This window comes from Nipponia nippon, unplaced genomic scaffold (genome assembly GCF_047370975.1).
Source record: "Nipponia nippon isolate SJK-2023a ecotype South Korea unplaced genomic scaffold, ASM4737097v1 scaffold_9, whole genome shotgun sequence".
NCBI lineage: Eukaryota > Metazoa > Chordata > Aves > Pelecaniformes > Threskiornithidae > Nipponia > Nipponia nippon.
This window is the reverse complement of record NW_028262413.1, coordinates 20262482-20277122: the sequence shown is the minus strand read 5'-3', so window position 1 is coordinate 20277122 and position 14641 is coordinate 20262482. Positions and strand designations below refer to the sequence as shown.

General features: G+C 49.6%; 1 protein-coding gene across 3 annotated transcripts in view; it reads right to left on the bottom strand.

The window, feature by feature from the left end:
* BSN (bassoon presynaptic cytomatrix protein) overlaps positions 1-14641 on the bottom strand; it is a 95714-nt gene that overhangs the window by 42169 nt on the left and 38904 nt on the right. For all 3 annotated transcript variants that reach the window (XM_087743899.1, XM_087743900.1, XM_087743901.1), the window contains one exon: positions 3035-3805. In XM_087743899.1, the coding sequence (XP_087600025.1) occupies positions 3035-3805 (771 nt within the window). The remainder of the gene's footprint in view (positions 1-3034; positions 3806-14641) is intronic.

Below are 14641 nucleotides of genomic sequence, written 5' to 3'. Positions count from 1 at the left end.
GCTCCCCTTCCCAAAGACCTGCTCTGGCCACATGCTCCTTCCAAGATCCACCTCAGCTACCTGCAGGGACTATTCTTCAACAGCCATCACGAATTTGGTGGTGAGCACATGCTGAAGCACTAGGGTTGGTGGGTGTTAGGATGCCCTTCACCCTCAGCATTATGTGCGATGCCACGAAGGAGCTGGGGTCCCCCCAGGGAAGTGGTGTTGCCAGTGTGCCCTCTGGCTCCCATCGTACTACCAGGGTCGTCCAGCCCCCCAACAAGTACCAGTCTCAGTTTGGGTGATGTTTCCCACTGAGCTGCGATACCCTGCACCGATACGGGGAGAGCAGTCTCCCTCAGTGCAAGTTCATTAGTGCCTCTCCGGCAGTAGAGATGACCTAGTTAGCAAAAATAATTGTCCTGTATGAGGATGCAAACATTATTTAGAGTTTTTTCCCCTCCCAAGATGGTTACACAGTTTTGCTATGAAATTATAATCACACGCAGCCCACCTCCAACACCATGACAAAGCCTTGACTGCTTGCAGTGACGATACAACTTCATTTGCAGAAAATGGATTCTTTTAGCACTGTTTTGCTGCAAAACTCCATCCTTCCTCCAAAAACCAGGCCACCGTGGCCCATGCCCTCTCCCTCCCTGTGACTCATGCTGTTTGAAGCCAGGGGTGAAGACTCTGCCCGGGCTCCAGCAGTATGTACGGAGGGTGCTGCCTGTCTCACCCGCAGCTCACGCTCCTCTGCACGTACCCGACCTCGGCTCAAATCTCCCGATTAGTTTGCATGCAGCTTCCAAGGGCAGTTTACAGTCAAGGTGCTAACTCAAAGTAATTAACGGATCAAGCCTCGCTACTTCAAAGGGCGAGTTCTGGTATTTGTGTGAATCTCGGGACTCAGGACAAGCTCATGTGAGCTGCAGGCAAAAAAAGGATCAGACCACAGAGCAATTTTCTCAGAAGATCAAGCAAACCTAAAGCCCGACTGCATTAACAGATCTTGCAATGTTTTCCTTTTCACATAAAGTGTTTGTTAAGAATATTCACAGCTCAAGTGTTGCATTTATTCCTCAGCTCTTAAAAAAAATAAATCCCATAAGCCAACCCATCTATTCTGAGCTGGATAATGGCTCTGTGTAAAGGGAAACAAAACCCAAGACACAACAAAGCCCAGGTGGGACCTCGCTGTGGGTCTTTACTCTATGAGAAGGCACATGGATATCACAGTGATGAGCAGCAGCAAGAAACCCTAAGACAGACATACGTGCAAGGGTGAGTTTGCCAAGGGTGCCTGAAGGCGTTTACTCAAGAGCTAAGGGAGCCAAGACAGAGTCCAGCCTTCAAAATCTGAAATTTAATCTCAGGTGTCAGCTAGTGACCCTGGAGACAAGCACTGGGAAGAGGTCACCTTTCCGTGGTACCTGCGGAGAGCACCGTGTTATCGGGTACAACTCAATCCCAAATTAATTCTCTAATTAATTAATTAAGAGGCAGGTGCCAAGGGGAGCACATTAAAGCCATTTCATCAACCCGTGAGCTTTCTGAAGCCTGGAAACACATCATTGCCCAAGGGCACGCCAACACAGGGCTTTGGCCCTAACCCAAGGGACTACACAACGCTTGGACACCTTCTCTTCTCACCCAAGCCCTCAGGGTAGGAAAGAAGCAGCGGTAGGAGAAACGAGCAGAGCGTTTCAGTTGAAAATGGCATTATGTACAAGGAAGCGGCCATCTGACAGGTTTACACCTCCACGCGCATGCTGTGCGCCACACCAGGAGAGCAGCTCTCCTCCGCTGCGAATGTGACCATGAACAGCAGCAGCTTCAGGAAGAGGAGAAAATTACTGGGTGTAATTGGAACTGCAGGGAGGAGCTAGGGACATAAAATGTAATTATCCACCATGGAACGGAGCCAAGATTAGCAATCCTACTTCTGGTCATTTAAAGTTCCCATTAACTTTTCCATGTTCTGATGATATCGGTTTTGTGTCTTACCGGCTGCGAGATGCAGCACTTCCAGAAGAAAGCCCTAGGCATCCTCTCATAATGATCTCAAATCAGCTGTAGAGGAAGGAGTGAAGGTCTAGACTTTAACTGAGGTCTTCTCCAAGGGTCTGGAAGATCTCCCTCCCTAGCTAGCAAGGGAAGAGGAGCATGCTCCAGCTGAGCCCCAGTTGCACCACTCTCCTCTCCAGGCACTGGTGGCTAGGGTTGGCTAAGGTGCCTTTTTGGTACTTGGGAAGATGACCTGGGTGGGCATCACAACAATTCAGAGACCTCCTAGACTATAGCCGGTGAGACTGGGTGGACCTCAGACCACCTATGCCTCCTTCTCCTCTCCTTGCACACCTTCTTAGCAGGCTGCATGATCCCCAGCCAATTCATGTCCAGACAGCACCATGGATGTCTCCACACCCATCCTCCACTCAGCCCACAGCCCTGCCCTGCCCCCAGACATAATGGCACAGGGCCCTTGCCATCTGGAGAGGGCAGCAAATTCCAACGGGACATTGCATGCCCTCAGCTGATTTGAAATCCTCTTGCTGAGGTCCTGCCACCTTCCAGCCTCGTGCCATTTTCCTTGCACCCTCACCATCTGAGGATGCAGGAGCTGCAGGACATCCTTCACCAGTCTCTTCCCAAGCCTGGCCAAGGCATCCATCCACAGCACCAGGAGAAGGATGCTCACTGGGGACTCTGGCACCTACATGACCTGTTTCTATTTCCTCACCTTGTCCCCTGACTCCTTGGACACCTTTGGGGAGCAGTGAGCACTGCCGCGGGTGCCCCGAACAACGGTCTCCCCTTGCTCTGCTCCTCACATGAAACCAAGCATGAAATCAGTGTATGAAATCCATATCTTTGTCAAGAGGTGGAGGACCATGACCTCCAACCCTGGGGCTTCCTCCAGGAGGCACCTGGCTTCAGCAGCTTGTTAAGCTTTTTTAAATCTTTGAAGGAAAACACAACATCTTTTCTCCATTTTAAGTGAGGAGAGAGCACCGACCCCCGGCTTGAAAGGTACCCGCCCCCTTACCTCCACCAGATGAGGTGTGGGGTTGAAGCCACACATGTTGCAGACCTGCTGCTGGCAGGTCGTGCAGGTGTTGTAGTTGGGGGGCTCACTGGATCCCACGTTGATCTCCGCCTTGCAGAGGGGGCACGAGACCCTTGCTTTCGGCACTTCCTTTGGCTTGACGCCCTGCTCCGGCTTGCCTGGCTTCGCAGCTGGCACAGCACCAGCCCCCGGGGCTTTGGGACCAGCTTCTTTGCTGGCATCACTGAAGACTATTTTTGGAGGCACTTTGCCAGGAGATGGCTGGCTCGGAGGGGGAGCCTCTGGCTGGACGGACATGAGTGTGCTTGCCTGGGTCAGGAGGGACGCCCCGAAGCCGAAGAGCTTCCCTGTGAGCCCCTCCTGGGGTTGCTCTTGTGCTCCAGCCCCGGGGGCTGGGGCAGCAGGCTTCGTCCCCACATCTCCTGTCGTCTTTCTCTGCTCAGAGGAAGAAGGCTTGGCTTGCTGATGCTGCGGGGAGGACCTGGCCGCCTCCTGAGGTTTTGGCTGGCCTTGGCCATGCGGTTCCCTCTGCGGCATCGCGGGGTGAGGTTTGGGTGGCTCAGGCGTCAGGGCACGGGCGGCTGGTGGGGACTTATCCACACCTGGGGGTGGGGGGTGCTTGGCTGGGGAGTGGGAGGGGGACGGCGAAGGAGAGTGCAGCTGCTGCTGGCTTTTGGAGCGAGGAGTGGTGGTCATGTCCATCCCCAGTGCCCGCTGCATCTGGCAGTTCAAGCACAACCATTCCTTTACCTGCGAGACAAGGAGACAACACCGGCAGTGAGCAGCAGGCAGGCTACAGACGTCTGCAGGCAGCCCCAGTGCACCCTTAGGTTGCCCTAAACAAACTCTACAGGAATAAGACATCAACCCCCAAAAAACATTTTGGTACCAGGTTCTTCACGAAAAGTATCTTGCAGTCACAGTGAACAGACCCCATCTGTCACAGGTACCCACGGCATAACACGCCAGTGCGAAAGCAAGCTTTAATTAGTGTTGGTTTGCTTCCAAGGCTTCTGCTGTAAAGCTCCTGCTAGCCACGAGGCTCTGCCTGCAGGCAGTGCATTTCGTGCCTCTCCTGGGGGAAGAGAGGCCTTTCTGAGGGCTCCTGGTCCCACCACCTGCCTAAAGCCCATTTTTTTTCTTCCCGCTTGGCAACCAGACCTAGCACGAAAAACAGCCAGGGTCCCTCAGAGAGGAGCAGAGGGCTGGCAGGAGTTCCAGCCCAGCTTTACAGAGGGATGCTGCTATAATGCACATGTACAAATGCAATGCTGCTGGGGAAAAGCTGCTGTGACATGCCCGATGCTTCCCCAGGGCCAGCAGAGATGGGCTTTTCTGGAATCGGTGTGGTGGTTGTGATATCCCACCCAAAAATCTGGCACTGCAGCCCATAAGGGACAGCAGGGAGTGGGTTCTCCTTGCATGCTGCATCTGTGCTGTTGGGTAGGTAAAGCACCGACAGGGGAGTAAACAGTTAATTTTCACTCTCGGTACGATGAACTTTTGGATGCAAATGAAAAATACAATGCTTCCTGGCTAAGTGGTGATAAATGAAAGACATCCCCCCTCGAGAGACCATTCCCTGTGACACGCTAATGTCTGAATTAAGTTAATTAAAGAGGCCGTATGAAAGCTGTGAGCCTTCCCATACAAGGAATCCCCAGGATGCTCAGCGGCTGTGCAAATATTAATATATAGCACAGTCAGCAGGACAACTGGGTCTGCCCGCAAAAGATTTCTCCAAGTGAAGCAAATAAGGTGGCAAAAACCCCACAGCATTCCCCAAAAATGGAGCAGCATCCAGGACAAGCGGACCCAGAGCCCAGTGCAGGCTCCTGCACGCGCAGCACCCAACAGCTCCCAGCCCCTGGGCTCTCCTGTGGCTGCACGTCCCACAGGCCAGCACGCGCATTTTCCTGCCTTTCATTTCAGGAGCCGTCTCCTTATCCCAGTGTTATGGATCACCTCTAAGGCTCAGCTTAATCCCTGCTGCAGAGACATTACCTGCCCCATCACCTCGCCCAGCCCCACGTCTGCAGGTCTGCGTGGCCTTTTGGTCCTGCAGTTGGAGGCATGGGTGCTGCACAACCAATTCATTACCTGGACACAGGGGGTTTTCCCTGCTACTCTCCAACCACAGGCAAGTTTTAACCTTTTTCTGCTCACAGGAGCTGCCTGCAGAGATGCGGTTGGGTGTTTCGGCAGGTCCTGTGATGGGGGAGGACAGTAAGTCCCCGAGAGGGGGGGGCAGATGTGCCCTGAACCCCTCCTTACAGGTCTCCTCCCCAGGAGGACTCTCATAAAGCCCAGCATTCCAATAAACAACTTCTTAAAATAGAGGAAATTCAGATCAACTAGGAAAGATGGATTAAAATTAAAGAGGGGTGCATGAACAAACTTCCACCTGCCCACTACACCTGTTCCGCTCTCTGCCCAGTGCCTGGCTGGCTCACCGCGTTGCAGAGCTCCGCGATGCCTCTTAGTCTCCTCCAAAGCTCCTCCCATCACCTTACAAGCCTGGTTGCATGTCAGCTCTGTGTTCTTCTCAGCCTTCGCTGTGCTTGCTGAGCTCCCACGCCACTATCCCCACCAGCCTCTGCTCGACTATTTCACTCGGAGCTGAGTGAAAAGCAGCCTCAATTTTTCCCCAGCAATTTTGCGTTACATGGTTGCTTCTCCAAGCCGTTCCAAACGAGCCACATTATATTTAGTTCCTGAAAATATTGCTTTAGTTTTTATGATTTCTTATGGTCTTGCTGTCTCTCTTCCGACATACAGAATCCTCCGCGTTATTTTTGCCTTCACATCCCCTGGAATTTCTTCCCACTACTCTATTTCAGGAAAGCATCTCCCAAAATCCCCTCAGCTTTGCCCACCATCCCCATCAGCTCCAATTAAAGGAGAACCAATCCCTTCTATTCACGTTCTCTCTCCCCGCAAATTTCCCAGTATCCAAGAAATGCAAGTCTTCCCTCTCTGCATAATCTCCTTACTCGCACTTTAAGACCCTCTGGCAAGGTGGAAATTGGGGGAAGAGGAGATCTTCCCAGACCCACTGTCAGGGCTGTTTCCATCTAGATTTTAAGGGACCACAACCGCAAGGTACGCGGCAAAGGACATGCTCCATGATCCTGGTTTTGTATAGTCTGTATTTATCGTAGCCTGGCACAAGATTTAGCTTATTTTCTGGAATAGAAAAAATACTTTGCCGCTCTCCTGCATAAACTTCCAAACAATCAAACAAAACATTGAGGGAATCCAATTGATTGCCCTCGACTGTCTGCCAGCTTCAACAAGAAGCAAGCGTTGCTGGTGAATACCGAACAGCTCACAGCTCCAGCTTTGCTGGTTCACCCCCTCCCCATGCCACGCATGGTGCCTGCTTTGCCCGTGGCCAAGGCTTGTGCTGGAGAACTGCTCCCCCGGGCACCGGGAGGTACCAGCCCCGGGTCCCACGGCCATGCAAGCTGCATATGGCTCATGGACAAGCCCACCAGGATCTTCCTGAGCTCAGGGGCTGGGGAACAACATAATCAATGAAGCTTTCTCACTTTCTGCAATAAACCTGGCTTATGCAACCAAAACAGAAAAAAGCCAGGGGGGTTTCAGATAGGATAGAAACCATCATATTGCTCTCAGCGACCTGGGGAACAACTGCTGAGGAACGCCTGTCCTGAGGAGCAGGAGAAAGCTGCAGGGAATACAGTGGGGCAGGCGCGCTCCCACAGAAAGCATTTGAAATGTGAATTTAGTTGGGATTATCACAAATTGCCTGACCGGCCTCTACTGATGCAACCGATGACACAATGTGTGGATTACACAGATCAAAGACGACTTAAAGGATCCTGGAGGGAGGATAGTAAAGAGGAAGGGCCAAGTCATCTTGCCAAAGATCCTTCTCCCAAGAAAGAGAAAGGAGGATGGAAAAGCCTGAGTGTAAATCTCCACTAATCCAACCCCTGAAAGTTTTGATTTGGTGGAGAACTGGGCAAATAAGACACAGAAATACTGAAACAGTGGACTATTTGGTTGGCTTGCATCACCATCCTCTAAACGTTCCTCTTCTTGCCTGCAGACTCGTCATGCAGGGGGAAGATGCTCAGAAAACAGTACAGAAATAGGAGCAAGAATAGGAAAAGAATAATTTATCCTACTGCTTCTTCATCACTGCTAACAGCCTGGGTAACTAGCAAAATGAAATGTGTATCGGTGAGAAGAGAAAAACCCAACATTATTGAAAACTCTAGTTCCAGCTCACCTTGTGTGAATGCTGAAAGTCACCGTTATACCCTAAAATAAGGGGAGGTAAAGCTGCGCTCTCTTGAATAGTCTGAAGCCAGCTGCTCGGAGCATGCTAACCTCCTTCACGCCAGGAAATCTGAATGAAGGAAATACTGAAAAATATACCGAAAACGGGGATGTAGATGATAGCTCTGAACCAAGCTGATGCCTCAATGAAGAGCAAATGAGGCCGGCTAAAAGCAAAGGTGGCTACTGTGCAAAATGAAGGGCACGATTAGAAATATAAAATCAGCAGCTACTGGAGCTCAGCAGACCAACATCAACTGACTGAAAAGAGAAGCTGTGAAGTGATTAAACCATATGAAAGCAAAGGAGCTTCAGGAAGAAGTCTCCTAGGGAGCAGCAGGAAGGAGCGATCGAGGGCGTTAAGGACAAAGGCCATCCCAGAAAGGACAGGGGTCCATCACTGCGTGGAGACAGTAACACTGTTAATGAGACAGATATGGCAGACGTGCTGTAATTACTGTCGTCGAACATTTGGGAAGAAGCAGAATAACCCTCATTACAAGGATGAAGCGTTTCCAACTTATTAGCAATTGAGAAGAACATTCAACAACATCTACCAGCACCAGAAGATATTTAAATTTGGCAGATCCGAATAAAATTTCGCATCCAAGAGATCTAAGAGAGCTAAGAAAACTGCTGCGTGCTGATGTTCATTTTTAAGAGGAAATTTTAGAAGACTAGAAGAGTCTTCTGCTTGAATATCCAAGAAGGCAGAGGTATGGCCTGAAGGGGACAGCTAGCCAGACATCTGTTCAAGACAGAAAGACAGCGCTGGATTCACGCAGCAGAGAACTGAAGGGCACACATACACACCACTCAACGTGCGTTTAGGGAAAATAGGTCACGGCAAGCAAACCTGATTTTATTCTCTGCACATTTGATATTAGTAATGCATAGAACCAATATCCTTGATGTCCAAAAGGTGTCTTGACCCAGTAATGCATGACATGCTGACAAAAAAGAAAGCACTATAAAATATGAATAGTAAATACGCTAAATGGATTTCAGACCAGTTACCTGGCTGATCTGGGAGACAACAAGGATTCACCACTGCTTAAGTATCTCACTATGGCTAACACCACTCACAAAGGGCAGATTTTGGTAAAACGATAAATACGGATGAAGACGAGTCTCCGCTGCCTGGCAAAGCTGCGCTCACACCATGCGGGAAGCCCAGAGCTGGAGGCAGGAGTGAGGAGGTGGTTCAGCCTTCTCTTCCAGCACCGAGGGACTCCTTCCAGAGCCTTCAACGGTTCCACACCGACATTTTAGGGAGATTAGTAAAACGCTGTGGGAGCTATAGACCGGATCTGTAAGAGTGATTCTAGGGATGCAGAAAATGTCTGAAATGAGAGAATTAAAGAGGTTGATCTTTTTCGTTTATCAAAGAGAAGATTAAGAAGTGACTTGATTACGATACAGCAGCACATTCAGGGGAAACAATATCAGGTACTAAAAGGTTCTTAATTAGGCAGAAAAAGGCATAAAAAGAACTAATGACTGGAAATGGAAGCCAAATATATTAAGCATCACTTTTAACAGCAGATGTTTCTAACCATTAAAGCAAATTATACACATGCTGTTGGGCTCAGCAGAAGACTCGGGGAGGTAAAGCTTGCAGGCCTTTCATCTATAGGGTATTTTATACCCACACTGATCTCAAAAGCTTTGAAAGTTTGAACCATCCTGTCTTTACTGGCATTTGGTATGTCTGCATCCAACACCTGACCTGCCCCAGCCCTGCACGCAACGCCCAAAACACCCATGACCACCAGCCTTACCCTTCCCACCGCAGACCCCTGCAACATCCCAGACTATTCCTCTAAGCCCCCTCCCAAATCCTGCTATCCCCTAATGCGCGGATGGGTCTGCAGCCTGCAGCACTTGTGGAGTCACCGCTGCCAGATGTGCCTGCCCCTCTCGATGCCATCCTGCAGCTGCAAGCACTGACCATTTCCAAATCCCATTAGGAATGAAAACTTTCAAATCAGCATTTCCTTTAAAAAAAAAATTGTAGGCAGGAATATACACAGCACATGCTGGCTGTGCTCAGGGCAGATTTAAACACCAGTAAGAATTATAGATAGGCACATACATGGTGGGCCAGATTCTGACCCTCTGCAGAGGGGTGCAGTACAGGAGAACAGTGTTTTGTACAGGTACATACGAGTGACCAAAAAGCATCCCTGTGCGCTGCAGCTTACTGATCCCTCTAGAAAAACACCAAGAAAAGCACCCAGTTAAAAATGATCTGAAATGATAGAGACAGCTTGAGTTTATAAAGCTTCTAAAGTTATTCTAATACCACCTATTTTAGGAAACTATGTGGAAACAGCCCATCCCCTGGAATTGTTACCAGGAGATGCAAGGGAGCGCTGGTAATGCGCAAGTTGTTTTGTTCTCCTGAGGTAAGACAATACAGCTCTAAAAGTATCCTAAGTATAGAGTTCAGCCTTTGCAGTAGACAGGAGAAGCTTTAAAATGAGCTGTAAGCAGAAAGACTTCTTAATTGAATGTCCAAGATCTCTTCAAGCCAAAATTTAGGATTATAATGAAGAATAATTCTGTCTTTGCTGAGGTTTGGTTATTTTGGTCCACTTGGAGGTCACCCAGGTCGCTATCCTACTACATAAAAATATTAAACCCCAAAAGAATAGGAGAACATTAGATGACCATATTTAAGACTTTGGAGACTTGACACTGAATGGCTCTTCACTAGCTCTACCCATTTACAACACCTCACTGCAGCCAAAGCCATCTGACCTTGCTAGCTGTACAGTCCTGTATCAGAGGAGGCCATTGGGCACTTGAGGAGCACAGTCCATCTGACTTGTTTTATATGATTATTTTAGGCTGGGAAGAACAGCTCCCAAGTCACCTCGAGTCAAGCGCGGTCAATCCCACCCAACGTTGACTGCTTTGAACAGCATGGAGCAAAGGAGCTTTGTTCAGGAGAAGATACAACCCATCCTCCTCCTCTGACGTGAGACAACAGGATGCACAACTAGCTGAAAAACGAGAAGCCAAGTTCATGGGAAATCAGAGGAGAAAAGATTTTCTCCAAGTTGCCCCAAACGTGTATTTAATAGTCTACAAAACTGAAAATCCTGAAAAAAAAAACAAAAAAACAAAAAAACAAAACATATTTGGGAAGAGCAAGACCAGAAGCCTTCAGCAGGAGCTCTTCGGCTCTGAGAGCCCTGAGCAGGCACCTGCCCCAGAGCCACCACTCAAGAAGCCAACCCCAGCAGATGCACCCCCAGGCCAGGGTCACAGCTCCCTCCTCTGCCTTTCACAGGCACCAGTACAGCCAGAACTAGAGGAGTGTAAAAATAACCACAGCTGGAATTAGGTAACGAAGGCACTGTATTAATCAGACTAAGAGGGAGGCTCAATGCCAAGGATCGCTGACTGGATGAAGAAGGGCTTCATTAATGGGTGCTACTGGCTTATCCTAGAGGAACACTGCAACAGCCTGGCCTCTCCCTAGAGCTGCCAGTGACCTGCCTGAGAGTGTCCTTATGTGCCTTCAATTCATCAGCTCTGCCGGCAGATGAAGAACCGTCGTCTCGTGAAATCAGCCAGTCAGCGAAACATCCCCTCCCCTCCATGCCTCCCGGATCCGCTCTAGAGGAGCTCTCCGGGGGGCACGTCTTGCTTTTTACATTGTCACGCTGAAATCTGCCAAAGCCACGTACCCTGCAATTAAAGCAACATCCTGATCCAAGAGAAGAGGCAGTGCTAGAAGGCAGCCCTCGGCTAGAGAATAGAGGGAACAGCATGCTGTGGTGGGGAGCTGGGACACTGCCGGGAAGGCAGGAGGTGAGAACGGCTGTAGGAGAGCCGGGAAAGCTCAGCAAATCCTGGAAGAGCTGCTGATGCGTGAAAAAAGCTAAAGGTACTGCGCGGAGAAGGCCTCCCACACCATCTCAAACTGGCTGCTTGAGCGTACGACAAATACAAATCTATGCCTTATTCTGAAGTTTTGGGTTTGTTTTTTAAAGCAGGACTATTGCTGAGTTCTCCTATAGCAACGCAGGGACAGCTTGCCACAAAGCTCACACAGTGAGGGCAGGAAAAATAGCCCCTGTTGTTTGGATCGGTGCACAGCCTGCGTGCAAATGAAATGAGAAGCCTGCAAAGCATCCCGTGGGAGGCTGCAATGTGGTGTACCAGCCAGGGTCTGATCTGGGGGGGGATAACGTCAGGAGATGAAGTCTCCTATGGCACCTCTGGAGGACCAGGAGCAGCCCAGGGTGCAGGAGCTGTCACGTGTGCCTGGCCAGGCTGCATATCAAGACAACACCAAAATTCACGCGTGCATCCAGGTGGGGAGGAGGCGGCTGCAAACACGCAGGCAGTGTGGGCTGAAGCCTCCTGGTCCAAATCTAAAGCACAGTTCAAGGAGAACCCAGGGCTCCAGAGGGACTGTGCAATTATGAGTGTTTCGGCACTTAATTGACAGGGGAATTGGTCGCCGAGGCAGTTCTGAAAAAGGCCACCTTATGCTCATCTTTATCTTCAAACATCTCAATACAAATAAAATCTAGTCCCTGGCACTCCTGCCCAGAAGAGGAAGCCACCAAAGCAATCAGTAATCATCCTGCTAATGCTTGCCAGAAAATAATCAACTTGCTTGCTTGCTGGTGAGCAAGAGGAACCAACCCCCAAACTCATCTCCTTCACTGCAAGCAACAGATGGAAAACCACGTTTGTTCAGAGAATTGAGCTGTGGAATAAGACAGTGCCATTTCATCCTATTAGTCACTTCTTAACCAGTTTCCTTTTCTCTAGTTAGCACTCCCCGAACTAATTGAAGGCTGCTAGAGCAAGTCTTCTCTCCCCAAAGGGCATCAGGAGGCATTAACCCACATAAGGCTCTGCAGATCCTCTGGGTTTTAAAGGTAACCTCCAGCTCCTGCGCCTCGCTGTTCAGACAATCTTTACCCACACCACGCAGCCACCGACGCAGAGATGAAGCAAACGTTCAAAGAAAATAATTGCACGTCACAGAGCTTTGCAACTAACCTTGATCTGCCGTCACGTGCAGGACGGCACTCCCCCAGTAGCATTCCCCATGGCTAAGGCGGTGATCAAGCTGCTAGCTCCTCGGGAAGCGCAAGCATCCCCTTCTTCACCACTTGCCCTTGCCGGCAGAGAGAAATGGATGGGCAGGAGGAAACCTCTCCAGCGCCAGAGCGAGCGCTGCTCCTCTGCTCCCCCCGGAGCGCAGGTCCCCCCTGCCAAAGCAAGGCGCTGCCTAGCTAAGCACGGCGGCAGTGCTGCCGCCCGAGGCGAAGGGACAAGTCCTTCCAGTTCATTAGGGAAGGTTTCTTGCGCAATTTGCTGCCTCACTAGCTCCTGTTTAGACAGCCTTTGTTCCCTGTCCGCAGGAGCACATGAAAGGTTTGGATGTCTGTATGTGTTCAGAGGATGCTGTTCCCTGGGCTTGGTCAGGGAAGATCGCAAAGAGTTCACCCCGGGTTTTAACCTCTTGAGCTTTGCATGCCGACGTGCTCTAAGTGCAGCCCCAGGCCCCCTCCCATTTCGTAATGCGGGACTTCCACATGAGCCCTCTCGGTCAAGGAAAGCCTAATGGCTTGCTTTGCCTTTTTCTGCTGCTGCTCCCGTACCCTGCTGCCAGCCGAAGGACGGACATCCAGAGTAACAGGAGCCTCCGGTCCTGCTCACTTATTGTCTTCTGCAGAACTAAAATAGCAGCCTGGGAGGGAGCAGGGGAGCTCAAAACTTTCCATTCACCGGTACCTCCTGCCCAAAGCAGAGAAATAGATGAGGCCATGGGGTTTCTCTGGGTGCAAAGTGGCTACCACATACAGCAGTGATACAATTCATAGCTATAATGCTATAAAGGGTATGGGCTGCTTTCAATAAATAAATTCATAACAGATTAATTTAAAAGCAGCCCAGTTTTCTATTGGTGACACAGAATAAAATCATCATTCGTTTACTCCATGGCTCCACATTTATTCATTTACTGCATGGCTCCACATTTATTCAGTTATGAATTGCAGCCTGTTGCAACCTGGCCCATGAGTTTCTGGCTCCTTTGGGAAGCCTCCTGGACAATTACAGTAATAGGTGATAATGGCTGCAGCTCAGGGACTAAACTAAACACGCTTGAATACTTGAAGGTCCTTCTACGCCCCAAATTTTGCATTACCTTGGCAGCATTAACATCTGAACATGGCACAGCAGCAGTCAAGGTGGAGAGGACCATGATCCTGTGACCCAGTAGAAAGCATCTGGGACAGAAGTTTTTAAACAATAATGACAATCCTGGTGCTAATGCAAATAACCCAAAGTATTTTCAGAGACAGCGCCACAGACCAGGTGTTATGGCCTCACGTTTTCTCCAGACTGAAGGAGCTAAGTTAGGTCTCATTTATCCTGGGCGAATACGTATTTATGACTGAAGCCGCTGGAATGAACAACTTCTGCAAATGAACATATCGGAGTGGATCAATGCATCAAATCAGAATGTAGTTTCTGTCTTTCTTTTTTTTATTATTCTGGATTAAATATGTAATAAATGCTCTTGTAGAATTTAAGGCCTGAAGATAAGACAACCCATTGCACAATCTTTTTCCATACCTAAAGAGATTTAATTGCTCAATTATTCCAGATAAACACGATAAGTTCCCTGCCATGAATATTTATATCCAGCTAGCCACACAATCTATGAAACACAAATCTATGGCTGCAGCAAAGGAAAAGTGAGCAGATACCATGATCCTGAGACACCACAGTTTGTTACCAAACGTTGGCCAAAGGAGCAATAGCATAAGCTGCCCAAGGCAGGTCTGATGTTGCTGGAAATCACTCAGCCTGTATCTTCATTTGGGTTATCATCAGACAATGCAAATATTGAACAAATTAAATAGGCACAACATTCAGATGTGCACCTGGGAGGAGACAGGCACAGTACTTCCCCCCTTCTGTTCATGGTCTGGACTGTGCTGGGACAGCCCCCCTCAAGAGCTGGCTGTACTGGTTTCTCCAGGAATTTCATTAGATGATCATGAGGGAGATTAAGCCACAGTGAAGCCCAACGGGACACAGCGCGCTGGAGGATGGAGGCCTGCAGGGGCTCTCACGAGGGACGGCACTCAGGACCCCGTGGAGGAGGGAGGGGAAAGGAATACTGCTGGGGGAATGAAAGGTCCTGTCCAGCCAAAACTCACCACACTTGGATAGGAGAGACCCGAGAGAGGGACCTGGAAGGTGTCCAGAAGGAAGGTTAACCCTAAACGCATGATG